This window comes from Ailuropoda melanoleuca, chromosome 3, assembly GCF_002007445.2.
Source record: "Ailuropoda melanoleuca isolate Jingjing chromosome 3, ASM200744v2, whole genome shotgun sequence".
NCBI lineage: Eukaryota > Metazoa > Chordata > Mammalia > Carnivora > Ursidae > Ailuropoda > Ailuropoda melanoleuca.
In genome coordinates, this window is record NC_048220.1 from 29,328,379 (window position 1) to 29,356,308 (window position 27,930).

Genomic DNA, 27,930 nt, shown 5'->3' on the forward strand with positions numbered 1-27,930 from the left:
AAAAACAAAATGAACAAACAAAGCAGAAATGAACTGATAAATACAGAAAACAAAGAGGTGGTTGCCAGAGGGAAAGGGGTGGGGGATGGGCAAAATGGATGAAGGGGAGTGGAAGGTCCAGCCTTCCAGTTATGGAGTAAGTCACAGGGATGAAAAGTACAGCACAGGGAACACAGTGAACGGTATCGTAATAGTGTTATACGGTGACAGACGGTAGCTACACTTGTGGAGAGCACTGCATAACGTACAGAGTTGTTGAATCACTATGCTGTGCCCCTAAAACTAACCTAACATTGTGTGTCAACTGTATTTCAATTAAAAAACAAACAACAGAGTGCCTGGGTGGCTCAGTCGGTCAAGCATCCGACTCTTGATTGCAGCTCAGGTCACGATCTCAGGATTGTGAGATGGAGCCCTGCGTCAGGCTTTGTGCTCAGCACAGAGTATGCTTAAGATTCTCTTCCTCTCACTGTGCTCCTCCCCTCCACCCCCCACCCTGCACTTGTATTCTCTTTGTTGAAGAAAAAAAAAAAGCAAAAAGAATAACCACAAACCTAAAATTTTTAAAGCAATTTCACATTGTTAAGACATTTACACCACAGCAGCTATGGTGTACAACCCCAGCAGCCTCTAGGAGCAAAGCCCTAACAACCACAACAGAAGTCCTAACAACTGAAGAGAAAAAAAGAATTCAGACATATTCCGGTCCCTGCTGTTCTAGGGTTAAGAGGCCTGAAATGCCAGCAAAACCACAAGAGCTGTTATACCTGAGAGTCATCTGTCGTTCCTGTCCCTAGCCAGGGGCTCAAGAACTGCATACCACTAACTCCTCAGGATCACATCCGCGTTAGTTTCTCCAGTGACAACCCTATACCAGAAAGGTTTCCCCTAGGAACTGCTACTGGGTGCTGAATGCTTGCAAAGTATCACAGGTAACAGTTTCACACGGCAGAAAAAAATCATAATCCTTAAAAAGAAAAAAAAAAAAAGGAAGGAAAAAAGAAAGGCCCTCATTTTTTGGGATCTCTCACACACCTTTTTTTCCAGTTCTGTAGCTTTGGCTTCAGATTTCTCCACCTTTGTTTTATCAATCATTTGATCTGAAAAGAAAGAGTCAGTAAATGAAGCTCCCAATTCTGTCTTTCCCTCTCACTACCTATGCCCTCAATATAACCAAAGGGCAGTCTCTCGTCCATTTGCTTATTTTTATTATCCCTCTTAATGTTCTGCACTAGACAAAGAAATGAATCTTTCAGTTAAGTTCAACATGCAATTTCTGAGTGCCTCTTATATAATAGGGCCACCATGCTGGACGGCCTGGAGAGTGCCTACAAGTGGTACGTAAGTATCTCTGAGACCAGCAGGAATCATAGATAATAGGTAAAGTCCCTTCAAAAGGTGGGGTGATGTTTGAGTAGGAGTAAATTTTTAGATTTATGTAATAATAAACTAAAGGTCTGTATATTCCTAGCACAGAAGTTAGTTATCACCTAAACACAAAAATGGAAATACCTGGAGACTAGAAAGATACCTTCTCTGAAACTTTCACTGGAATGAAGATACAAAATAAAAGGCAGAGCAATGTTTTGAGACAGATAGAAGAATATACTTACCAATCAACCCCTCAATATCAATCTGGAGGTGCCGGCACTTGAAGTCAGGATCAGCGCCATTCTTGTGCAAAACTATCTGAGAAATACATTCTTCAATCAACTTATAGTACTGTGGTCTATGGAAGAAAGAGAAGAAGGTTATCAAAGGAAAACCAAAATATAATTTTCTGAAGCATTCAGGATCAGGAAAAGTTAACTGCGTTGATAAGAGAGAGACTTGAGGAGATGTGTTCCTGAAAAAACCTTTTCATAAAACTAACAGAAGTATGCTGCCATGCTAGGAAACTTGCTATTCTACAACAGCTACCCCATCTTCTTCCGGTAATCAAAACTTGTTGCCATCTACCTCCTGGTGCCAATCATTTCCCATCTAAAACTCAGGCTTAATCCTTTCTGTGATACACAGCATGCTGAATCTCTACTTCTAGGCAACCTGAAAGAACCCTAAATGGGTACACCTCCCTTTGCTATCATCTTAACCCCATCTTACCTCCTCTCTCCAAAAAAAGGACATTTTACCTTATACACTGTGACCACCTCTGACTACCTTTCAGTCGGATTAAAAGGACAACTGACAACTTTTTTATATCTGTGACTAAAAATGAATTGTAATCCTGTCTTTGTCTCTTCTTTTTCCCTTTACAGACGGTCTTTGAATTTACGGATTTTGCTCTCTCTACTTAGGCTCAAATTCAATACTTCTCACAGGTATACCATCTTACCTGGCCTCATAGTCATTTCGGACCAAGAGTAGGTGCTGGAGGATGGATAGGAAGTGTGGCTCTGCCTTTGAATCCTTCACTGTGTTTAAGAGAATCTGGAAGACATCACTGAAGTCAGTGAAAAAGGGGGAGAGGCTAAGGAAAGCATATATTTAGAAACCATGTTTGACAGGTGGACTGCCCTACTCTTGGCAAAAGTCACGAGATGCCACTTCTATTCTAACAGCCACCTCTCCTGTAAATATTTCCCCAAACTTTAAGCTCCATAAGCTTCCTTAGGGCAAGGGACCAGTGGGCTGGGTAGTATCATACACAGATGTAGAGGATTCCCAGTACTTGGCTTGGAAGAGAAGCAGGAGATGGAAGCGAAAAGGTAACTGCACACAGTCACTTATGTCAAATAGCAGCATGGAGCCAAACTACTCCCTCTGTAGGTCTCAGGGACAGAGTAGAAAGCAAATTACAAGCCCGCCCCCAACTTATGCATATTCTCCAAAGACCAGCTCTATACCTTAGTAAGCTAAGATTTCATGTTCTAGGAGGTTTACTTCCGTGTCGAGGAACCCTCAGACCTCTGGTCCGTGCTGAGGTAAATAAAGCCCACAGCAATCAAAAGACACCTGCCTCATCTACTGAGAAGACACGCAGGCTGATGCCCAGTTCTGAGTCATCACTCCCCACCATTCTGCACAGGGATCTACACTGAATGTCTCATGTGTCTTGAATCCAGTTCATAAAAGGATATTCCATCTCTATTCGAATGTCATCCAGCCGTCCTTTTAGGTCATAGGAATCTTCTTCTCCTTGCTCATCAAACACATTTAGTTGCACTCGCATATCATCATTTTCAATCTCTCGAAGGTCCTGTCAATGACAAAAGCACAAGTCAGGGAACGTAGACGTGTCCTGTGCTGGCTAGAAACCCAAGCCTTTCGCCCTGGTTCTTAAACTGAAAGTCAAAGTTACGCCAGAGATGATGGGGCTATCAGAGCCGGTGGCACATGGCATGGCCGCCATAATGAAGAGCCGCGTCTCACCTGCAACACCTGATGCAGCCCCAAGCGCATCAGTTCACTGCGGATGTGCACTCGGAAGTCAAGTTCTTCGGCTGGTGTGATGAGAGCATTGATCAGCTGTAGGCAGCCCACCTAAAGTAAGAGAATTCATAGCATGTCATTGTAGACTCCTAGAGATCAAGATTCCGTTCTCTTTACATGCATGCTGAGGGCCCCAAATGTAATGTAGAAGATGCAGTACAAAACTACAAGAACAACTTTCTACAAGAGCAATAGGACCTGATTTGAGCCCAGGTCTGGGGAGCTCAGAGGTCTAAATGATTCCAAGGATTTGATGGGAGACTTCTCAGCCTTGGCTTTCCTAGCATATAGAGCATGCCTTTCCCCCATCTCATAATAAGGAAAGCTGCTCTTTCTCTGCCTTCTTGGAGAGAAGGATAATCATTTTCCCTTCAGAACAAATCTGGAAATATAAAACACACACAGATGCAACTCATTTCATTGCACTTCACTTCAGCTCACTGCTCCAAATGGTGCATTCCTTTTTTTTTCTTTTACAAATTGAGGGTCTGTGGCAACCCTGTATCAAGCAAGTTTAACAGTGCTTATTTTCCAATAGCACTTGCTCACTTCTTGTCTCTGTGTCACGTCTTGGTAATTCTCAGAGTTATTTCAAACTTTTTCATTATTATTTTGTGACGGTGATCTGTGATCAGTGATTATGACTCGCTGAAAGCTCGTTATGATAGTTAGCATTTTTAAGCAATAAAGTATTTAATTAAGGTAGGTACATTGTTGTTGTTGACATCATGCTATTACACACTTAACAGACCACAGTATAGAGTAAACATAACTTTGACATGCAGGAAACTAGGAAACCAAAAAATTCATTTAACTCGCTTTAATGAGATATTGATTTTATTGTAGTGTTCTGGAAGCAAACCTGCAGTATCTCCAAGGTATGCCTGTAGCTGGGAACCATTCCATGTGTTCTATTAAAAGGTCAAATGAACCTAAGTCCTCCCATCTTGAATTCTATTTTTTTTTTAAAGATTTTATTTATTTATTTGACAGAGAGACAGCCAGCGAGAGAGGGAACACAAGCAGGGGGAGTGGGAGGGGAAGAAACAGGCTCCCAGCAGAGGAGCCTGATGTGGTGTTCGATCCCATAACGCCGGGATCACGCCCTGAGCCGAAGGCAGACGCTTAACAAATGAGCCACCCAGGCGCCCCTTGAATTCTACTCTTGGACAGTTTCGGAGGATATGCTTGCCTTGAGTGCAATGGAGGTCCCACTTTTTAATCCATCCAACAATGGCTGGAAGCGTTCCACCTCATCCATCTCAGCTCTTTCCGTCATCGCTGTCAAAACCCTTTCATTCCTGCCCAGGAGAAAGGAAAGGGAGAGAAATGTGCAGGTGCCCTGGCACAGACAGGCACAACAGGCAGATTATACAGGGGCACAGATCAGTTAGAAAACAGAACATAATCAACTGTCCAGACTTCCAATATTATTCTCATCACCTAGGGCAAGGGTCAGAATCTGGTGAAAGCTAAGGACAATCTCCTCAGAAAAATGTATTCCCTAAAACCCATTCCTAAACTCCTACCTATGGATACCAAATTAGAACACATGTTCTGTGAGTATAAACTGGTATAACATTTGAAGGGGTAGATAACAGTACCAGTTTTAAATGCACATAACATTTGGCTTACTTCTAGAAACCTACCCAACATAAATGCATAAATGTGAAATATTTGTACAAAAAAAACGTGAATATATGTACAAAGATGTTCATTATGGCATCATTTGTAATAGTAAAATTTCTGATCACCTAGAGCGGGCGCCATAATCTGCTAAGAAAAAAAAAATGTCTACCTGAAAAGTCTAGCAATGGGGAAACTTAAATAAATTATGGGACATACATACTATGGAATGCCAAACAGCACTAAAGATAAGGTAGATCTTTAAGTACCGACAAAGAAAGATATTCAAGATCAACTATTAAAAAAAAAAAAAAGGCAAAAAGAAATGAATGGTATGATTTAGTTTTTATTAAACCAAACTACTCCACAGCAATAAAAAGCTATCCTGTGCATGTGACTTGTTTTATAGGCATAAGCCATCTTTCCTTAGTTCTAACATTACATCTTTCGGAGTGACAGAAAGTATCTTAGGATCCAGGAAATACAATTTGTCTGTGCTAGGGGGAAAAAAAAAAATCTCTAAGACTGTACCCAAAGTATTAAAACTGGTTGCCTCTGCAGAAAAGGATTTACTAAAGGGACGAGGCTGTTAAATTTTACTCGGTATGTTTCTATATTGTTTGAATTAAAAAAATAAAGTTGTGATACTTCTGAATTAAAAAAAAAAAAGTAAAAGCAACCCTTGTCCTAGGTGATACAGACATTAATGGAGCTCTCGGAGACACCCTGCAGATTACCCCTCTGATAACCACAGCGCCAAACACCTCACAGTCCTTCTTAAACATTAAGATTCAGTGTTCACGCCTTGGTCTTACCTAGTGTTTAAGACAAAAAGGACACCCAAGCAACTCAATTTTCCTCTAGACTAGGGAAGGTGGTCAAAAAAAGAATGAAGAAGAGCTATAACCCAGTCACATACATGTCCTCTGGCTGCGGTAAGATACAAAGAGCAGAAAGCAGCTTAGCCGCATCAATCATCATGTTGGGAACAGCTGGATCCATGGCTCTGACCAGCAGCAGGATTCCTTCTTCTGTTTCCAGCATGGTCTTGATTCCAAACTGGTAGGATAAGAACAGAGAAGGGAGGCTTAACGATGACAGCATCTAACCAAGGACAAAGTTAGGAGTGGTTATGGGCTGAATGGTGTTCCCCCCTAAATTCTTATGTTGAAGTCCTAAGCCCCAATACCTCACAATATGACTTTACTTGGAAATAGGGTCATTGGCAGATGTGATTAGTTAAGTTACAACAAGGTCATACCAGAGTAGGCTGGACCCTTAATCCAATATGACTGCTGTCCCTACAATAAGGAAACATGTCGACACAGACACAAAGGAACACCACCTTGTGAACACAAAGGCAGACATTGGGGTGAGACACCTAAAAGCCACGGAATGCCAAAGACTGACAGCAAGCGACCAGAAGCCAGGAGAGAGGCATGGAACATACACTCTCCCTCACAGCCCTCGGAAGGACCCAATACTACCAGCACCTTGATTTTGGATTTAGGGCCTCCAAGAACTGTGAGACAATAAATTTCTGTTGTGTAATACACAGTTTGTAGAACTTTGTTACAGGAGCCATAGCAAGCTAATACAGGGGTAGACCTCTTCCCAGCATAGCTAAATAGAGATGAGTATAAATACAACACAATTTTATATTAGATACAACACAATTCTAGGTCTTCAAGAATAAAAATCTTTGATTCTTTTATTTCTTTTAAATGCCCCCTCATCCAATGGAGTAAGTAAATTGTAACAAAATTAAACAATGAGGAAGATAGATCTGCACTCTGAAGCAAACAGCTGTGAGATCCCTGAGTTTAAATGGAAGGAAGGAAGGAGGAAAGAAGGAAAAGAACGAATGAAAGAAAAGAGGGAGGGAAGGAGGGAGGATAGATAGTTTGATTCTACAGTAGGAACAGTATGGAAAACAAACAAATAAGCAGAAAACAAAATAAATCTTCCAAAAATAATAAATACAGATCAGGGAATTCAAGAATTAGCAAAACAAAGTATAAAAAGAGGAAGGAAAGTAAGCCTACCTTCTGAAACAGACATTAGAATTGGGAAAAAAGGTCCATAGAAACATGTATGTGGCCATCAAAAAGTTGCAATACTAAAAGGGAAAGCTACTTCATATCCCTAGGTCCTTTTTGGAGTTTGCCAATAGAAAAGAGAACAGGGCTCATGCTGAGGGTTGCAATGAGAATGGGAAAAACCTCACCTTGTTGTTCATAAACGCTTTCAAGCAACGGATGATCTCATGCTTGTTACGGCTATCGTAGCTTCTGTGTGTAGAAGACATGCTTCATGAATTCCCTTTATTGTATACCCTTCTCCCATTTGACTTTTCAATCTTTTAAACGCAGGTCTTCGGAACATCCCCAACTAGTAGGTGAGCAAATTCTAGCACATAGCAATTTGCCCTGAAACACTAGCAAAAACAGGTAGCTGAGAGGAACTGCCACCATCAGACCTCTGGTTAATCTTTTCGCAATCCAAGAATTTAGTATTACATTAAAATCTTCTGTTTAACTCCCTCTAGGCTTCTAAGTGCTAAATCTGATCAGGATAACATCCCATCTATTACTGCTTGCCTCACTACGTCAAAGGTTTCAAGCTTGTCCATTCAGGAGGTAGAGGCCCTATGCTTTGTTTTGGAAAAGATCCCAATAAGCATATTATAAGACTTTTGAATGGGCTATAACCCAGAAAGGGTCCCACGGGAGCTCTGAATGAACGCTGACCCCACTCCAGATTGGGTAAGAACCTATGCAGGGAGAGCCACAATCTTATGTGGTTCACAGCCTGTGTTATCCACTGTGCTCCTTTTTCCTTTGCTATATCTGTAATCATCATTCATCCTCTAGTTTGCCTGAAGACAAACCCTGTTCTCAACTAACAGCATATTCTCCTAGTCCACAATTTCTCATTTTAGTGCCATTTTCTCCTATACAGCAAACAGCAAACTACCCTCCCCCAGGAAGATGTCAAAAGTTGGAAGTCCTCACCCAGGAGTCTCCTCTTTCTCATCATGGAGTCGTTTAAGAATGTCCAATAAAGAGGCCAGGCCCTCAGCACCAAATGTTTGCACCCAGCTGTAAGGAATCAACAGAGACCATACAATATCAAGTCAAATCAATCAATATTTATTCACCCAAATTCCACCCTGCCAACAGTTTACTCCCAATCCAGAACTCTCATACATCCTGGCTCCTCTGATCTTCAATATCCACCAGTAAATCCTAACCTGGGGCTCTCGCTCTTGTTACCACCTCAGAATCCTCACCTGACAGGGTTGTTGTTGAGGGAGACACGAAGAGACTCCAGGCAGGTAAGCAGAGGCATATCCCGCAAGCCTGACCTCAACTCTTGAATGTACATCATGGCAGACCTAGAGCTCTCCTTCTGGCTCATGCCCTAAACGGGAGCATAGGGACAGACCCAGTCATAAATTGGACTAGCATTAGTCATTACCTTCTGAATATCAAGGCAGACACACATCATACATAGCACCAAACTCTGTGAGACTCAGAATTTTCCATCCCATTCCCCACACACACTTCATGAAGACTGAATCAGGCAAAAAGTATGTTAATAACAGTAACTCGAATGAGAGTAAAACATGAGTAGGCTTATATGACAGAATAAAGTAAGAGTTATGTAGACATAAAATGTTCTATAAAACTGGTAAAACAAACAGGTCCAAGATAAGGGCAGCATCTCCCATGTCATGGGCACCTGCCCCAGGACTCACAGCCTTAGAGGTGTGCAGGTATTGGGACACCATCTCCCTCTTGATGATAATGTCCTTCTCCCTCAAAGGTTGCTGTTTCTCCTCGTTCAGGTTCATATCCAGCTAGTAGAGGGAGGAGAAAAAAAAAAAAGGAAAAAAACAAAACTGCATCAAATTCCTTACAAGTTTTCAGTGTTTAATATTTAGTATACTTAGTCAAGAGTTAAACATGTTAAATGCTTACTGAATCAGTAAGTTTTCCTGATTCCTTGAGATTTAAGCTATTACAGATTATGAAAATTCCTCAGGGATGTTAATGGTTAATATTTTAGCATAAATTCCTACAGACACTTTTAAATACAATTTTTTTCTTAACAAAAACATACTCTTAAGCTACATGAAAAATTTATTTTTTTTATTGAAACGAAAGCACACATAACGTTTTTTGTACTTGGGATGATCTTAAAAATCTCTTCTGGACTACCAGCATCATCCAAACCCGCAGGATCTGCACCACTCTAGGGTGTCAACACCCGTTACCACTGGTTAACTCAGTCCTTGTATAAACTCTTTTCCCGTGAAGAAAGAACTAGAAACCCTGTGATAAAGCCCCTCAACAGATGTAACTTGGATACAGTACTGAGGAAAAGGCTCCCCTTGAGCCTATTACATGTACAACCATGTGTCTGAGCCCACTGCCTCAGTGAGCACAAGTTTAACCCAACGAGTCCGAAATATTATTTGAAATGGGGAAAGGGTAGAGAGAAAATGGATACATTCCATTTTCTCTCTCTGTGTCTGTGTCTGTAAGGGGGGGGGGGAACACTGCCCCCAAATAATAAAACTAATGTGATGTTTTTTCTGACCAATTCCTGGTGCTTTTTCTCCTTTTACAGATAAAGTGAACACAGAAGTTGCAAAGTGGGGGCCTACAGGTTGAATGAGACCCAAAGACATGGTACGTTTTGCTTGACTAGCTCAACATTTTAAATTTCAAAGACTTTATATAAAAATACAGATTTCTAGCATCATGGGATGCAATCATCAAATTTCAGATTGTGAATGATTCTACAGGTCAGTTTCCTCCACCAATTTTTTATAGTGATAGCAAGTTTAAAAGAGAGGGACAAAAACCTGTGATGAAATAAAACTTAAAAGAACATTAGTACAAGGGACCTTATCTGGAATTGTGAATTGAATTAACAGTTTTTTAAAAAATGACCCAACTGGTGAAATCTGAATGCCGTCTATAATAGTTGATACTATTAAACAATTACTGTTTTTCAAGGATTGAAGCTTTCTGGCTTCTTTAGAAAAACAGAAATACCTGGCACTACTGGGTATTTCCAACTGGAGTGCAAAAAAGCTACTGGCACTGAATTGTGGCTGGCCTTCCTAATAGAAACGCCCGAAGTCCTGCATTTGACCACAGTCTCTTCTCCTTTTCATCATCTGCTCTCTGGCCTAACTTATTCTCACTGTGTCCACGGCCCTGAAGACATGTACATTTGCAATCCAAGCCCAAGAGATGGTCTTAGGCTCTTACAGCACTTGGATTGAGAGACAAACTGAAAGCTGTAGTGAAAAAGAATAATAGTACTGGCTGAGTGTTTATTATATACCTGGCTGAGTGTTTATTATATACCAGGCCCAGTGTTAAGAATTTTAAGCCCGGGGCGCCTGGGTGGCACAGCGGTTAAGCGTCTGCCTTCGGCTCAGGGCGTGATCCTGGTGTTATGGGATCGACCCACATCAGGCTCTACTGCTATGAGCCTGCTTCTTCCTCTCCCACTCCCCCCTGCTTGTGTTCCCTCTTTCGCTGGCTGTCTCTACCTCTGTCGAATAAATAAATAAAATCTTTAAAAAAAAAAAAAGAAGAATTTTAAGCCCATGCTGAGGGGCGTCTGGGTGGCGCAGTCGTTAAGCGTCTGCCTTCAGCTCAGTCGTGATCCCAGCGTTCTGGGATCGAGCCCCACATCAGGCTTCTCCACTGGGAGCCTGCTTCTTCCTCTCCCACTCCCCCTGCTTGTGTTCCCTCTCTCACTGGCTGTCTCTGTCAAATAAATAAATAAAATCTTAAAAAAATAATAATAATTTTAAGCCCATGCTTTTAATTAAGTTAGGCCTGCTGCTAGTTTCTGTTTGAATCTGAAATCGTCTATCCAGGCAATATAGAGGTCTTTGGAAACCTCAGAACCATGTACTCAAAAACTTTCCAAGGCCTATTTGCACTACTGCACATTTGCTGAGTGTCCTGCTCACTCAGTGTCCTTCACGGAGGACAGGAAATGAAATCACATCCCTGTGTACTTCATTACTCAACTGACCTCAGCCACAATCTTTAAAGGTATTCTAGGAATTATAGCATCAGAATTCTCTTTCCAGATTCACCACTAAAGAGAAGACCTTGGGCAAATGATGCCTTTCCATGCCTTAGTCTCCTTTCGTATAAAATTGATTGCGAATGCTTTAAAACTTTATCTACCCTGGCTAACCCAAAGGTGGTCTCCATACTACCACATGAGCTGGTCCACCTGCCTTAGGTCTCTGTGGCTAACATATTGCTGTGCAGAAGGACATTAACAAGGTGGGCATTGATTAGTTATGTCCAAGCCTAACTCATCGATTCCCGTCTTACGGACTGGTGCTTGTATATTTAGTCCCTTTGTTAATAGGATTAAGAAGTTCTCTGTTTAACCTGAAATTCTTTGTAATTAAGGGCTAATTAAGGGGGATCATGCCCAAAAGAGTGCCCGCCATGCCCACAAATGCATTTTCAGAAAAAAAGTAATGTTTCGGGGTGGGAAACTTACCAGCATCTGTTCAAAGAGTACTAGAACTTGCTCATCTGAAACATCTTGCAATGACTGTGCTGTGGGGTCATCCCCGTATGATGCAGAAGAATTTCTATGAGCAGAATTGGGCTTTTCCTTCTCCTTCTTAATTCTCATGCTGGTAAATCTCTCCAGCTGAGAAAGAGAAAAAAGTATTAGTGATCTATTTTCATTTACACAACAAACCACACATGAAGTAGCCAACTCTCTAACTTCTTATACATGCATGGCTCCTCTGGTTTGTGGGCACTTCAATATTCTTCTGACATGAAAACAAGAAATCTCTTATCTAATTTAGTATACTGACTCTGTACTCTCATCTTCATCCAAAGATAAGAGGACTGAAGTATTAAGATTTGAAACCTCTCTACAAAGAGCACACCTTGTTCTTGAGCTCTCCTGCCATTTCTAAGCCCTCCAGCAATACAGAACTGAAAACACCTCATGTATAGAGTTAGCTCAGTAAAATGCCATTTATTTCCCTCAGAGGATCCCTCCCTTCCCGAGGTATGACCACAGATTTTAGTAGGTTTAAGTCATAAGGAATAAAGAAGTAAATCCCTTAAAACCAGGAACCATTACTTTTTCTTTCTTCTGTACACTCCAAAGCCCCTGTGTCATGGAGGCAGCAAAAGTTCAATATACAGTCTTCAAAATCCCCTTTGCAAAGAATACAGCGTACTTCAGGGGTAGCTGCCTCTGCCAACCAAAGACTCGTGAACCACTCCCCAAACCTCAAGTACAGATGCTCAAACCAAAGAGCCACCAATAAGCTGAAGCTTGTTAGCTCCACCTGTTTGAAAATAACAGTATCTTCAAGCACTGTGGGACTTCAAGTGATGGAAGTAGCATTCAGACTGCAAGTCAGCTATGAGTTTAAAGAACGTGCCTACCCTTGGAAGCCAATGAGTGTCCCAGGGGAATGCATGCAATGGGCCAAACACAGAGCAAAGAGTTAGGAAAAAGCTTTGGGAGGTTCTGAGAATAGAACCAGTATCACCATTTCAAGTTATAGAAAGTCAAAGTTATGACAACTGGTACGTATCACAGTGGAGGAAATGAGCTAGAACATGCACATGCAGAACAAAATTTCCTTACCTCATCTGCCATGAGCCGCTTCAGAGTCTAGGAAACAGGAAAATGGAGGGAAAAGAAAAAGAAGATAGATCAGTGAAATTCCAGGGAATCTCCCCAACGCCAGATGGGTTTGGGGGGGCAGAGAATAAGTTGAAAGGATCTAAGCTACTTTCTATAAGCTAAAGATTTCAGCAAACTATTCCTTAGCACATTCGCTTATGAAAGGGGCATGAAGGGAGTTTTAAGGTCACTAACACAGGACTCTTTGGTGGGGAAAACAAGTACAGAACTGCAAAGACTCTAAATCTGATGACCAATATGCACATGAAACATGCTCAACTTCATAAGTAAACAAGGAAATGCAAACTAAAACCACTTCGAGAGATCACTTCACACTCTCATGAACGGCAAACATTTTCATGTCTGTCTGGCTGGAGAGCAGCAGGAGCTCTCAAACACTGTCAGCGGTAACGGAAATTGCTATGGCCGCTTTGGAAAACAGCATGGCATTATCTAGTAAAGTTAAATATGCACATATACAACTCAACACATCAATTTCTATAAATCCACCCTGCAGAAACTTGCATGTATGTACCAGGATGTGTGTAACAAGAATGTTTGCAGCAAAACTGTAATGATATCTAAAACAGAGAACAATCCAAAGGGCCATCAAGAGTAGAATGGATAACCTGGTACCATGAACAGTGGGGAACAATTACACAGAGAAATTAAGTGAACTTAGAGCTACTAACAAACATTAAAACCAAACACGTTATTTCCTTTATATTCAGTTTAAAAACATGTCAACTATATTATTTAGGACGTGAAATTACAAATGGAATGATTATCACAAATGTCAAAACCGTGCTTAGTTGGGGTGAGGGGACAAGGTGTGACTGCAGAAGGGGTCAAGAGGGCTTCTGAGGGGCTCACAATATTTTATTCCTTGACACAGATTATGGTTACATGGGTGTTTGGCTTAATAATTCTATGTTTTTTGTTCTCTTCCATATACACACTGTACTAAAAAAAAAACAAGCAGGGGTGGTAAAGTAGGAATTCTTTGTCCTAATACTTAATTTTAAACCATATTTCTTTTTCTTAATGTTTTTACAAGAGTATATATAGTAAGGGCGCCTGGGTGGCTCAGTCATCCAGAGTCTGCCTTCGGCTCAGGGCGTGATCCTAGAGTCCTGGGATCGAGCCCCACATCAGGCTCCTCCGCTGGGAGCCTGCTTCTTCTCCTCCCACTCCCCCTGCTTATGTTCCCTCTTTTGCTGGCTGTCTCTATCTCTATTAAATAAATAAATAAATAAAATCTTAAAAAAAAAAAAAAGAGTGTATATATAGTAAATGCCTCTTGACTAACCTTCCTCAACTAATGAAAAACTAGCTATGACCCTGGCACAAAGCTATTTTACTAACCTTTCTATGGACAAGAAAAATCTCTACCATTATGTTCATGATCCATGTCAGATTTTGGTTACATCCGGTTAAATTGTGACTTTTCCCTCCATGGTCCAGAGGAGGTCAAGCTTCCACTGACTGAGGGCTATCACAAACCTGAAGCTATAAGAACCGTCCTCAGCACAGAATTTATAGTTACTTCGTGTGTGCTCCTTACTTGGACCGAAGGCAAAAGGATGGTGAAGCAGAGAGCAACCCCGAAGGAGATCAACAGTTCCTTTCGTCACCACCCTTAGTCACCTGGCACTCAGGGGAAACAAGCTACAAAAAGGATGAATATGGGGGCGCCTGGGTGGTACAGCGGTTAAGCGTCTGCCTTCGGCTCAGGGCGTGATCCCGGCGTTACGGGATCGAGCCCCATCAGGCTCCTCTGCTGTGAGCCTGCTTCTTCCTCTCCCACTCCCCCTGCTTGTGTTCCCTCTCTCGCTGGCTGTCTCTATCTCTGTCCAATAAATAAATAAACTCTTAAAAAAAAAAAAAAAAGGATGAATATGTACAACTTAACCACTGCCACGGTTAAACTTATGTGCACCTAGAGCAACTGCTTCCAGAAATTTGTCCTTCAGACTCAAAATGTTCATTTAGAACCAAGCAACAACCCTAACAATTCTGGGATGGATATAACATAGGTAACAGAACTTGGGGCTATGAATCAGTGCCAGTTGCATTGCTCACAGCTGCAGGCTGGGTTAAAGAAAAGGAAACCAGCAACTGGTTCCTTCTGCCTACAGAGTTTCATTTCTCTTCTGTTCCTTCCTACTACCACCACTATGTAAGCTTTGCCATTATTATCTCCTGATTGAGTTACTGCAAAAAGCTTCTTAACTGATCTCCCTGCCTCCAGTTCTGTCTACCCTATACCAATCCATTCTCCATACTGTCTCGAAGGCTAATCCTTCTAAAATGCTACATTGTCCACGGTATTTCCTCATTTAAAACATTTCAGTGGCTCCCAACTGTCACAAACCCTCTACCTCAAACTCTATCTTCTGGGCATCCTGAACCAGTTGCAGGTCCACAAACAGGTCATGCTGTGTCACCACCCCAGACTTTCCCTAAGCTGCTCCTTCCCTCCGTCTAGACTGCGCTTTCAAGGCTAACTCCAACAGGCCCTGCAGGATGATACCAACTCTAATTGGACAAGTACCTCTACTTATGTTTCCACAGTAATAGGTACTTGTCTGTCTCGAAGCACTAGTTGTGGATTACAGTCATCTCTTGACTGTCTGCCTCTTCTACTCCTTTCCAGACTAAGTTCCTTCAGGGCAGAGCCTGAGACATAGTCATTATTTTCCTATGAACAGATACCACAATCTGGAGCTGCTTTCCTAAAATGCCAACCCCTGAAAAAGCTCTGAAATCAATTCATTTTATCAATGAAAAAAACTGAAGCCCAGACAGGTAGAGTCAATCACTGAAGTCACATGATCAGGAACAAGCTGGGTATGAACTCTAGTCTCCAGATTCCAAAGCCTAAAATCTTTACATTCCCTAAATTCTTCTGCCTTGTTCCCATTTAATGCCCACTGACTCTTGCCTTTAGAAACAAAAGTGAATATATCTTTTCATATGAAGAAAGATACCACATTCCCTTGCTTTCCTTGGTACATTATTAAAAACAGATTTAATTACTTAAAAAAAAACTATCCACACTTTAGCGCTCAGTTTGAGTAAGGACAGCAAAAAACGATGCATGCAGGATCAAAGTTGCACTTTCCAAAAATGTCCAACAGAGGGCAGCAACTACCAGCAAAGCGAAACACCCTATACGGAAAATTCTGTTTCAGAACCCAACAGAACACCCCAAGAGCAAGCTCAATTCAATTACTGAAATGTAACCTGCTGCTAGAGTGTACCGAGGGTGTATTGTTTACTTACTATTATGTGTGTTTCTTATAGATCCTCTGTATACTGTGCTTGCAAACAGTAAGCTTTACTCAGTGTTTTAATTATATCCTTAGTTGTGCTGTGGATTCTGAGATAAAGAACAAGAATTCCCAGATCATAAAAAAGTATAAATGACTAAAAATAGTGGGATCCAGGAAGATAAATGCTACTGGAGCTGTATTTGTGCCTTACACCTCAGATGCCCAAGCTTTTGTCATTAAGTTCTCTAATCACCTGTCTCTTAATGCTTCTACTCTCACCATTCTCCTTGCCTGCTGTCAATTCTCTTCTGGTTCCAAACCAAACCCTTCCTCTCCTAACCTGTTGGCACTAAATACTTCATCTTCCTGTCCCTCCTACTGAGTCTTCCTCTAAAACCCTGAATTATAAATACAGATACTGAAAGAAGCATAGATACTAAATGAAATCTTTTTAAAATATCAAAATCTGCTCATGAATACAGATTAATAGGAACTACTAGATGAAAGACAGTAGACTGAACAAAGCACCTCATTTCTTCCCCTCTTGAAACCCTTCTAGAGCTACAGAAAAAGATTTTTTGGAAAGAAAACAATGATGGAAGGAAGGAGCCCGTAAGCTTGGGAAGAACAAGAAAAGCACAACTGCAACCAAATTTTGAAGCTGGGAAATAGAGACTGGTGGTAAATCCAAAAGACCTAAGAATTCTGAGTCCTAAACCAGAAGTAGGAAAAGACAATAACCAATTGTAATTATTTTTAAAGGTTCTCAAAAAGCTCAAGAATTAGAAGCATGAGGTACCAATGGAAATGGGGGTTGGAAGGAGGAGGAGCCTAAGAATAAGAGGAACTGGCTGGAAGCTGTTTAAGAAGCAGTTCGGTCTGTAGATCCTTCCACTCCCCACTCCTGCAGCCCTCCTCCTGGCCCATACGATTGAGAGAGTACTGACTGAGAGAGTACCGTCCCTTACTCTAGCAGAAATCTGCAAGTTTATTCTTACAAGAAGGTAAGAAAGGATCTCTGAACTGGGAAATGCCAGGCACAGCTGTGGGTAGGAATCCTTTAACAAAATCTATGGATAGTATCTACTGAGACACCTAGCAACTTCCCCCATACAGTTTGTGAGAACCCCAGCAGCCTGGATGGCCATTACCCTTGAGGCAGAAAACTGGCAGACTCTTCTCTAGGGAAATGTAAAATGACCTAAAACTCCCGACAGTGGCCACATAGATCACACTGGTTCTGCAGTCCAATATGGTAGCTACCAGGCATGAATAATAATTGAACACTTTTAATGTCGCTACTCTCAGGAAGAATTTTAAACTACTCAATCTTATTTATTTTTTTAATTAATTTATTTCAGAGAGAGAGAGAGAGCACGCAAGCACACAAACTCGGGTGAAGGGGCAGAACCAGAGGGAGAAGGCCCTACGTCAAGTGGGGCCAGGACCCTGGGATCAGGACCTGAGCAGAAATCAAGAGTTGGACGCTTAACCAACTAAGCCACCCAGGCACCCCAAATTGCATTTAATTTTAAATAAATTGAAATTTAAAAATTAATACATTGTTATTATTGTTAAACTTAAGTATGTTTGGAATACCCTGGGTATGTGAATCTACTTTCACCTGTACATGTTATGAAGTCTAAATATGCTTCAACTTGGGGCGGCTCAGTCGGTTCCGGCTCAGGGCACGATCTCAGGGCTGTCAGATGGAACACCACGTAGGGCTCTATGCTCAGTGTGGAGTCTGCATCCTTCTCCTCCTCTGCCTCTGCCCCTCCTCTACTCCTCACCCAACCCCTTCACCCCCATGCACTCGAGTTCTCTTTAAAATAAATAAAATCTTTAAATATACCTCAACTACTTTTTAATGAAAATTTAGCATATAAATTGAGATGTGCTATAAATGTAAAATATATACTGGAGTCCAACAACTTAGTATTAAAAACAAAATATAAAACATCTCATTAATACTTATATATTTATTACATATTGAAATCTTTTTATATACTGGTTTACATAAATTAATATTATTGAAATTAATTTCACATGTTTCTTTTTGCCTTTTTCTGTGGCTGCCAGACAATCTGAAGTTACACATGGGCCTCACATTATATCTCTATTGTACAGGTCTGTTTTATAGTAAAGTGCTTAGTTAACATACTCTACAGGTACATCAGAGTTCCCAATCAGTTTGTTAGTCCCTCGTTATTTTTTTTCCCCCTAAGGTAGGCTCCACGCCCAGCCTGGCATCCATCAAGGAGCCTGAACTCACTACCCTGAGATCAAGACCTGTGCTGAGATCAAAAGCCAAATGCTTAACAGACTGAGCCACCTAGGCGCCTCTGTTACTCCCTCATTCTTACAGGTTAGCAGACAACCCAGGTTATCAGACATTTGAGAAAAGCCACTAATATAAGACCGGGGGCGGGGAGAAGAACCTGCCATTCACAGACTATGCAAAAAGATTTTCAAAATCACTAAAAGAGAACATAATGCCATTTTAAAAAGAAACATTCAGAGGAAAAAGAACCTGTAGAAGTTGAAAATATGAGAACAGAAACTCAAGAGAAATCTCAAAGGACTAGAAGAATTGAGGAAATCTCCCAAAAAGCAGAGCAAAAACACAGAGATGGAAAAGTAAGAGAGAAAAGATAAGCAGAATAAGAAAATCAGTTTGGAAGGTTCAATATGCAAATAGGAGAACATAGGAGAGCAAGTTACCAAAGATAAATTCAAGAATATTTCCCAATACCAAAGGTTAAGTCTCCAGCACAAAGGATAAAAATAGATCACACAAAGGCATATTATGGTGAAGTTTCAATACACTGAATACAAAGAAAACTCAACAAGATTCAACAGAAGGGAGAGAAATTGGCCATATACAAAGTAATGAGAAGAAATTTGGGTTTTTTAACAATACAACAAAAGCTAGACCACAAAAGAACAAGGCTTTTAAAAATATGAAGAAAAATAATTTCAAACCTAGGATTCTACACCCAACAAAACAATCATATGTTGAGTTCAGAACAGGCATTTTTCAGAAACTTAAGGTTTAAAAAAATTTATCCCCATGCATCTCAGGAAGCTATTGTAGGATATGCTACACCAAAATGAGGGAGCAAACCAAGGAAGTAAAGGACTTAAACACAGGCAACAGAAGACCTAACACATGAAAGAGGTAAAGAAATCCCTAGGGGAAAGATTAGCGAAGACTGTTCTCTGCCAGAGAGCACTATTAGAAGGGGACTATGGGACCTGAGCCAAACCCTCCAAGACTGTCATCACCATCATCTACTTTTGTTCTGGGCTTTTAAACTGACAAGACCTGGTGAGTCTAACCCAGCCGGATTCTTGGTTTATTGGAACCATACATTAATAATTTCTTCCCTTCCTCCCTTGCTCTACTGCCTGGACCTCAAGGACACTCATTCCACCCCACAGAGTATTTCTACTTTGACTTATCCAGAAGAATGAAGATTGGCCACGGTGAGCTTAGAAAAAGAAAATATAAAGCAGTATACTCCTGACCATATTCTTGTTGGATGTCTAGTACTTGATCCTCACTGCAGCCTTGCCAGATGCTCAACTATGGCGACTCTTGATCTTGGGGTTGTGAATTTGAGCCCAAGTTAGGTGTAGAGATTTAATTAATTAATTAATAAGGAGTAAAAAAATATTTATTCTATAGGAATTTATTCAATAGAATTAGATGAGTAAATAAATTTCTAAAGGTCATTAGCTGGCACCAGAAAAGAGCTCAACAAAATCGCATTTACCAAAATGACCTTCATCTTCTCCAAAAGATGCTCCATGTTATCAAATCTTATTCAAATTGACACAAATTGCTCAAAGGTGAACCACATCAAAAGTAACAGGATCAAATGGGGTGCATAGATGGCCCAGTGGGTTAAGTTAAGGGTCCAACTCTCGGTTTCAGCTCAGTTCTGATCTTGGGGTCATGAGATCGAGCCCTGAGTCAGGCTTGAGGAGTCTGCTTGAGTTTCTCTCTCCCTCTCCCTCTGCCCTTACCCTGCCCCCACTCTCTCTCTCTCCCTCTCTCAAATAAATATTAAATCTTAAAAACATATATTATCAAAAATAAATATACTTTAAAAATAAAATAAATATATCTGGCTGGGTACTGCTGTGCATTAAGACCATCAATCAACATAAAAATGAAAAGCTGTCCCCTCATCCCCGCTTCCAGAGAATAATTCAAGGCTCTGATTCACTCACCACATCCTAATGTAATATGTGGTAAGATAAATCTTTCGGTTACCATCTACAGGAAATAAGAAACTTCCTAGACACTTTACAGTTTGACTTCTATAAGAAACCAAAAACAAAAAAGTCCAAAGACCCCAAGGTATGGCCTGTGAGGCCAAACTAATCAGATGACTTAATGAGTATGAAACATACCCTGATTATTATTATCATAATAAATGCAAATGAACTATAAAACTTCTCTTCCATACTGGATTTGTTGTGGTGGTGGTTATATCTATTAACACTTCAGGTTTTAAAAAGTGAGTGGATAGGGGCGCCTGGGTGGCACAGCGGTTAGGCGTCTGCCTTCGGCTCAGGGCGTGATCCTGGCGTTATGGGATCGAGCCCCACATCAGGCTCTTCCGCTATGAGCCTGCTTCTCTTCTCCCATTCCCCCTGCTTGTTGTGTTCCCTCTCTCGCTGGCTGTCTCTATCTCTGTCAAATAAATAAATAAAATCTTAAAAAAAAAAAATAAATAAATAAATAAATAAATAAAAATAAAAAGTGAGTGGATAATGGGGTGCCTGGCTGGCAAAGTCAGTTGAGTGTCCAACTCTTGGTTTCTACTTGGATCATGACCTCAGGGTAGTGGGATCGAGCCCCATTTTGGGCTCCATGCTCAGCAAGTAGTCTGCTTGGACTCCTCCTCCTATCACTCTACCCCCCCCATGCCCACGCATGCTCTCTCTCTTTCTAAATAAATAAAGAAATAGATCTTTAAAAAGTGAGTGGATGGGACTAAACATGGCAGTCTTTTAGACAGAAGTTCCCTCTGTTTGTCTGCCTAGCAACAGAACTGGCAATTTTTAAACTCAAGGATGTAAGAAAATCATTTCAGAAACAGATTCACCTCTACCCAACTCCCTGAATCTTTAACTTTTCCCACTCAGCAGGAAAACAGGACAAAATTCCCAATTAAGGATGGTCTCTTGGCACAAGATGTTCACAAACAAAAAGTAATTAGGTAGTACCCTTAGCAGCAGAGAGGTTGGCAGGGATCTAGTAAGAGAATATGATTAAACTTTACTTTGAACAGAGTACATTACATACCAAAAAGTGTTTCTAGGGGCGCCTGGGTGGCACAGCGGTTAAGCGCCTGCCTTCGGCTCAGGGCGTGATCCCGGCGTTATGGGATCGAGCCCCACATCAGGCTCCTCCGCTGTGAGCCTGCTTCTTCCTCTCCCACTCCCCCTGCTTGTGTTCCCTCTCTCGTTGGCTGTCTCTAACTCTGTCGAATAAATAAATAAAATCTTTAAAAAAAAAAAAGTGTTGCTAACTCCTATCACTGTGCTTCACAAGAACAGGTAATCATGGACGATGATCCTATGAACCATGTGGTTCATACACAGATAATATAAACCTCCAGCTGCAAGCCTGTATCCCAGTACTTTCTAAATATTTTGTTCAGGCTAACTTATTTAATTTTTTTAAAAAATCGTAACTGAAGTATAGTTGATATACAGCATATTTCAGGTGTACAACACAGTGACTCAACAATTACATACGTTATGAAACGCTCACCAAAGTATTACAGTTTTACTGACTATATTCCCTATGCTGTACTTTTTATCCCCATGACTTATTTTATAATTGCAAATTTATAATCTCCTTTGCCCATTTCTTTTGCCCATTTCTCCACTACTCTTCCACCACCTTTTAAAAAAAATTTTGTTCAGGCTAATACCAGACATATCTGAGCTCTTGGCTAAATGACCACCACCTGAACACCACAGCTAAATGCCCTGTGGCCCACTGTGTGAAGATTCTAAGATGCCCAGGAGCCCTGGGAACTACAGGTTTTCTTAAAATACCTATAATCACAAAGCAATTCACTAACTGCCTCAGGAAAGTCCACTATACCTCTCCCTCTCTGACATCCACCCTTACTCAAGGGCTGTCTAATCTAGTGTAAAGGACATATATTCAGAGTGGTAGATAAAATTCTAAGATGTTCCATGAGATTCCTAGCCTGACATATGCGCCCTGTAAAATTACTAGGACTGTATGACAGGATACCACTCCTGTGATTAATTTCGATTATTCGGCATAATTGACTTTTAAGAAAGGGAAATAATCTGCACAGGCCTGACCCAATCACACCTGCCCTTTAAATCTGAGGTGAGATGTTAGAGACACAAGCACTCAACATGTCCTTTCTGACTTGAGCATGAAGGGGGCCAAATGCCTAGAACTGCAGGCAGCGTCTAGTTGCTGAGAGCCAGCAAAGAAACAGGGACCTCAGTTTTAGAACTGCAAGGAACTGAACTCAGCCAACATTGAATGAGCTTGGAAGCAGATTTTCCCCGAGTGACTCCAGACCAGAACTGGCCCAACTGACATACCTTGATTTCAGCCCTCTGAAAACTCTGAGAATTCAGCCACACTACTCATGCTGGACTTCTGACTAATGGAACTGTAAGCTAATAAGTGGGTTTTGTTTTAAACTGTTGAGTTTCCTATATGCAGCAGCAGGAAACTAATACATTAAACAAACTGACAAAATCTACAATTTATCTAGAACTTTGGCTGAAGGAAAAAGACTGAGTCCTGATTTATTTGTTTACGGCATCCTAAAAAACTACAAGTACAATTTTGAGCAAATCACTTTAATTCTTCATGCTTCAGTTCCCTTATTTATTAAAAACAAAGCAAAAGCAGACACAAATACCTCCTGGGAACTAGGAGACAAAGTGGAGTGATAGATCATTCTGTAAAGTAACTGCACTGTTATTACTACAGAAAGACTTGTTTTAAAATACACACCTGAAAAGTGGACTGACATTGTGCTCCAACAACAAAAGGAAAAAGCTATTCCTCATCTATCAACTATACATTTAGCCATAGTCAGTCATTTTGCAAAGAGAACTACAGAACTTACCAAAGGCAGGCTCTCAAAATTTTTTATCAGGCTGTTTATTGTAATTGCTTCTGTGGATCAGACTGTAAGTTGCTTGGGGCAGGAACCCATGCCTTGTTCATTTGATGTGGCCAATATTTAATAAATATTTTAAAAATTAGCATCCCTATAGGTTTAAGAGCATCATCCTAAGCACTGTATATTCATTCATTAATTCCTTTACTCAAATTAGGCAAACCTGGGAAATACCTTAAGTCAAAGTCTGTGACAATGTGATTGTTATGGACAGGTCAGTGAACCATGAGACCACACCTTGAAGAGTCATGTCTTTCCCTATAGATGAGAACAGGGGATGTTCATTGGTACATGACACACTTTGAGTTGTCCTTGAGGAAAATATCCAACTATGGGACACATGTCACCGAGGGAGTCTTCCACCTCCTTTGAAAAGCAGTAAGTCCTAAGGCACAGGCTACCTACAAGTAAAATGTAAAGTAAAATGGAAAGCCAACAACAACCTTCTTTCAAATCCTCAATTACCTACCTAGGAAGGATCAGTTAAGGTATGTGTCATGCAGAATCAAACAGAGCAGAGAGCATGGTCTGGCTCTGATTCATCTCTCTATTCTACCACAGTAATGACATTCAGTTCCTTAGGATAGTTCCTTAGGCAACAGAAAGTTATCATGTGCACTTGAATTCAATTACCAATGAATCCCATTCCAGCTCGGACAAAAAATTTGTCACATTTCCACAAAGAGACAGTAAGGGCAGGCTGAGTTTTTCTTTTTATCTATCACAGTTTCAGTCTTATCTTTAGGACTGTATCATCTCATTAAGACTGGTATGAAAAGTAATAAAATGTATAGAAAACACTTTGTTCTGCAAAGTGCTTTGTAAAAATTAAATAATATATGATGATGGAATCTATGTCACTTTTCAGCCTCCCTTCTTCAATTCCCACTCCTCATTTATAAGTCAATTACAACTACAGAGAAGAAAATAACGGGTATATCTTCAAATGTAGAGAAGAAATTTCCCTTCCATTTTCAAGGAATGGCCCAAGGATGACACTGAATGAAGTCAGTATCTCATCTACCATTTGCAGAGAAACAAACTAGATTCTAACATCACTACGTATTGGTGCCAAAAGCCTAAACCAGAGTTGCGTAGAACTGGAGCACTCACTTCCGAAAACAAAACAAAACAAAACTGAAGAGAAGAGAAAAAAAGAAAAAGGGTTATCTCTGAGAAAAAGAAGACTAACAAGCATAAAATGACCAGGAATTGAGAAACATCAACTATAAAGCTTATTAAGTTAAATGGGTTTAAGGAAAAGAAACCTCAAGATTATCTAGCAGTCCCCAGAAACAGAGATGGCTCACTCATGCCCCCCCATGATCACTATGGGAAAACTGCTAAAGGAGTCAGACCTTCACAGCTCGTTCATTCAAGTTTCATGCTGCCTTGGCAGACCCACAGCTCAACTCAGAACTGGACAGTTAGCTTGCTAGAATTCATACAAGAAACCAAAAGGAACACAGAGGAGGAGAGTCCAAGATCTTTTAAACCTAATTAAGAGAGTTCTTGGGGCACCTGGGTGGCTCAGTCGGTTAAGTATTTGCCTTCGGCTCAGGTCATGATATCAGGGTCCTGGGATCAAGCCCCAGATCAGGCTCCCTGCTGAGCAGGGAGCCTACTTCTCCCTCCTGCTCCCCCTGCTTGTGCTTTCTCTCTCTGTCAAACAAACAAACAAATCTTAAAAAAAACAAAAACAAAAAAAACCCTTAATTTAGAGGGTTCTTTCAATCTACCCCCACCTTCCAGAGCCAGTATCTTTTTACTGATAACCCAGGATGCCCTGAGACATTCCAGGCAGTGACATTCATCAAGTACAAGTTAGAAATGTCCTACAAAGAGCATTAGGTAACTAATCATTACCTGTTTCAGTAATTTAGTTATAAATTTGAAGCAAATTACTTACAAATGCAAAGCAACAAACTCAATATCCGCACAAATGTTTAAATCAGTTGGTGAGAGTCTGCTTTCAAATAAACCACATTTCCCAGCTGTGATTAAAATGAAGGAAAAACTATCTTAACATTAGGATTCAATCCTCTGACAGGTCCAAAATACATTCTAACAGTCCTGTTAGTTCAAGAAGGCAAGCCTCTTAGGAAAAAGGAAAAGGTAACATTTTGCCTACCGCTAAGCTTATTTTAAAGCCCAGGACTGGCATAGCCTGCATCCCAGATAGCTGATAGCCTAGAGAAAAGAAGGGAAGTCCACTCAGGTTTCATTATTCTAGCACAGCAGAGCAGGTGGAAACCAGGCTGGGAACATTGCATTCCCCCTACAAGTCCATCCAAACTAACTGCCAGCACCTTGCACTATGAACCACTCATGGGTTGGGACAACAAGCTACCAACAGAGAAAGTGCTCAGATTCTGGAAGTCCTAGTTTCCTATCAAGTGTCACAAGGTGTGGCAGACATGACCATCTCTTTTATTGTCAGGAAGGAAGTGCACATATATTCTGTCATCTGGTGAGAGATCAGTAAGCAAAACTTCCTCCCTTTGAAACATCCTAAGGTCCTGATAAACTTTTGAACACACACATTAGTCTCCCCCACTTTTCAACAGTTCATGTTAGGCCACTTCGGTTTTTTGGAAGACCTATATTAGTACCTGTTTTTGCTAACTGAAAGAAATCCATAAAAGATTCTCACTTTTACAAAAAAAAAAAAAAAAGGTGAAAAGAGAAAACAGCATCCAGCATTTGTTTTGCAGGGAGCCGTTATGAGAGAGGCAGTGCACACCCCGAGCAGGGCTACACTTAGCATCTCAGCATCAGGCCACCGTGGCTTTGAAGTGTGTCTGTAAGCATCCGTGTTTTGTCTCCATTTATTTTGTGCCTCCTTTAGCAAAATGTGGCCTAAGTTACCAAAAAAGCCTGAGAGGTTATTTTTAGGAATGCTCAAAAATTTTTCCATATAAATTAATGTTAAGTGCTTCTTTATGTCATTTTGGTTTATGAAAACTTTCATAGGAACACCCAACTTTCAGAAGGGGGGTGCTGTATAGAAAACAATAAATAATGTTAACTTATTTTTCCAAAATTTCAGCACATTTCTCCAGTTCCAAATACTGATACTCGTTCCTCACTTTCTTAGTGGGCCTCTCTCTTTACTGCCCGAGCTTAGACTGTAATTGCTCCTTTAAAAAGGGGGTGTTGTCCATTCATTTGGAAACACTCAGTGACTCAGGAATGCTGTTTTCCAATCTCCGTGGCAACTGTTTTCTCCTCCCATGCTGTGATGTGAGTAGCAGGACATCTACTCTTCCTCAAGGGTTAGCACACGTATGACACACCCAAGGCCTGGCTGACAGGAAGTTCCTGAAGCTGATACTACTTCTACATACAGGGACCAAGTATGAGGCCACCTTGTTTTAAATCCCATTCTTAAACCCTTCATTTCCAAATGATGGTTACACCTCCTTTTTTCTATCCACGTCACTTCTAAATACCCCAGAAATAATCATAGCCTACTGATAATAGCTTAACGATCCAAAAGTTACATTACACAGACTTGATTTTATGAAACCATAGTACACATTTTCTAAGCCCCTTCAAATTTAGAATAAGATCTGATTTTAGGGGCGCCTGGGTGGCACAGCGGTTGAGCGTCTGCCTTCGGCTCAGGGCGTGATCCCGGCGTTGTGGGATCAAGCCCCACATCAGGCTCCTCTGCTATGAGCCTGCTTCTTCCTCTCCCCACTCCCCCTGCTTGTGTTCCCGCTCTCGCTGGCTGTCTCTATCTCTGTCGAATAAATAAATAAAATCTTTAAAAAAAAAAAAATCTGATTTTAAGAAAATCTTGCAGAGGAGTGGGGTAGGAGAGCATGAGGTGAAACCTTATTACTCTTCTGTCACCAGAAATACAAGCAAGAGTTAAAATACAGTGCTTCTGATAGTTCCACACTACAACTGCTAGAAGTATGTTCTAACACAAACAGACAATTTCAGGCCAAAGTACTTAGGCTACAAAATGTAAATGTAAAAATAAATGTAATAAATGGAAAGCAAGGTAGGGGATGGTTTTATTTTTATACACATCTATATTTTCTTATAAATAGGTGTCTCACTTTGATGATAAAAAACACATTTCCATTTCAAACAAAGTAAGCACTTTCCAAAGATTAGAAAGCTAGAAAATGTTTATGATACATTGTTTTAAAAGCAGAAAACTTGTAAGCTATAATGGCAACTTTGTAAAAATGCCTGTGCATAGACATAATAACTAAAATATTCAAACACTAAGTGAAATAAAAAAAGAAAAGTAGAAATTTGGGCTTTAAATACTGTTATTTTAATTTTTTTTAAGAGCATTAAAAAACATAGCACAGCACCTAAAAGCAAAGCAACATTATCCAATTCCCATATTCAAAATGCCCACTAGTATTTACTCTTCTCCAGTAGTACTCTACTTAAGGAAACACTCCAGCAGGGCACAGTTAGAAAAATTCAGGGTGACAAAACAATGTAAGAAAGAATAGTGAGGGGTGTCTGGGTGGCTCAGTCAGTTGTCAGTTAAGCATCTGCCTTCGGCTCAGGTCATGACCTTAGGGTCCTGGGACAGAGCCCGACATAGAGCTCCCTGCTCTGCAGGAAGTCTGCTTCTCCCTCTCCCTCTGCTGCCTGCTTGGGCTCTCTTTCTCTCTCTATCGCAAATAAATAAAATCTTAAAAAAAAAAAAAAAA

At 40.7% G+C, this 27,930-nt stretch overlaps 1 protein-coding gene across 6 annotated transcripts in view; it reads right to left on the bottom strand.

Annotated features, from left to right (window-relative positions):
• Positions 1-27,930, bottom strand: part of DIAPH1 (diaphanous related formin 1) — a 92,290-nt gene that overhangs the window by 53,345 nt on the left and 11,015 nt on the right. For 3 of the 6 annotated variants that reach the window (XM_034656165.1, XM_034656164.1, XM_034656168.1), the window contains 13 exons: positions 12,730-12,756; positions 11,611-11,766; positions 8,819-8,920; positions 8,351-8,481; positions 8,073-8,159; positions 7,286-7,349; positions 5,978-6,117; positions 4,625-4,733; positions 3,373-3,483; positions 3,081-3,199; positions 2,336-2,452; positions 1,614-1,729; positions 1,036-1,100 (listed from right to left, as the gene is read on the bottom strand). In XM_034656165.1, the coding sequence (XP_034512056.1) occupies positions 1,036-1,100; positions 1,614-1,729; positions 2,336-2,452; positions 3,081-3,199; positions 3,373-3,483; positions 4,625-4,733; positions 5,978-6,117; positions 7,286-7,349; positions 8,073-8,159; positions 8,351-8,481; positions 8,819-8,920; positions 11,611-11,766; positions 12,730-12,756 (1,344 nt within the window). The remainder of the gene's footprint in view (positions 1-1,035; positions 1,101-1,613; positions 1,730-2,335; positions 2,453-3,080; positions 3,200-3,372; positions 3,484-4,624; positions 4,734-5,977; positions 6,118-7,285; positions 7,350-8,072; positions 8,160-8,350; positions 8,482-8,818; positions 8,921-11,610; positions 11,767-12,729; positions 12,757-27,930) is intronic. The other 3 variants (XM_034656169.1, XM_034656166.1, XM_034656167.1) reach the window with 1 other exon arrangement.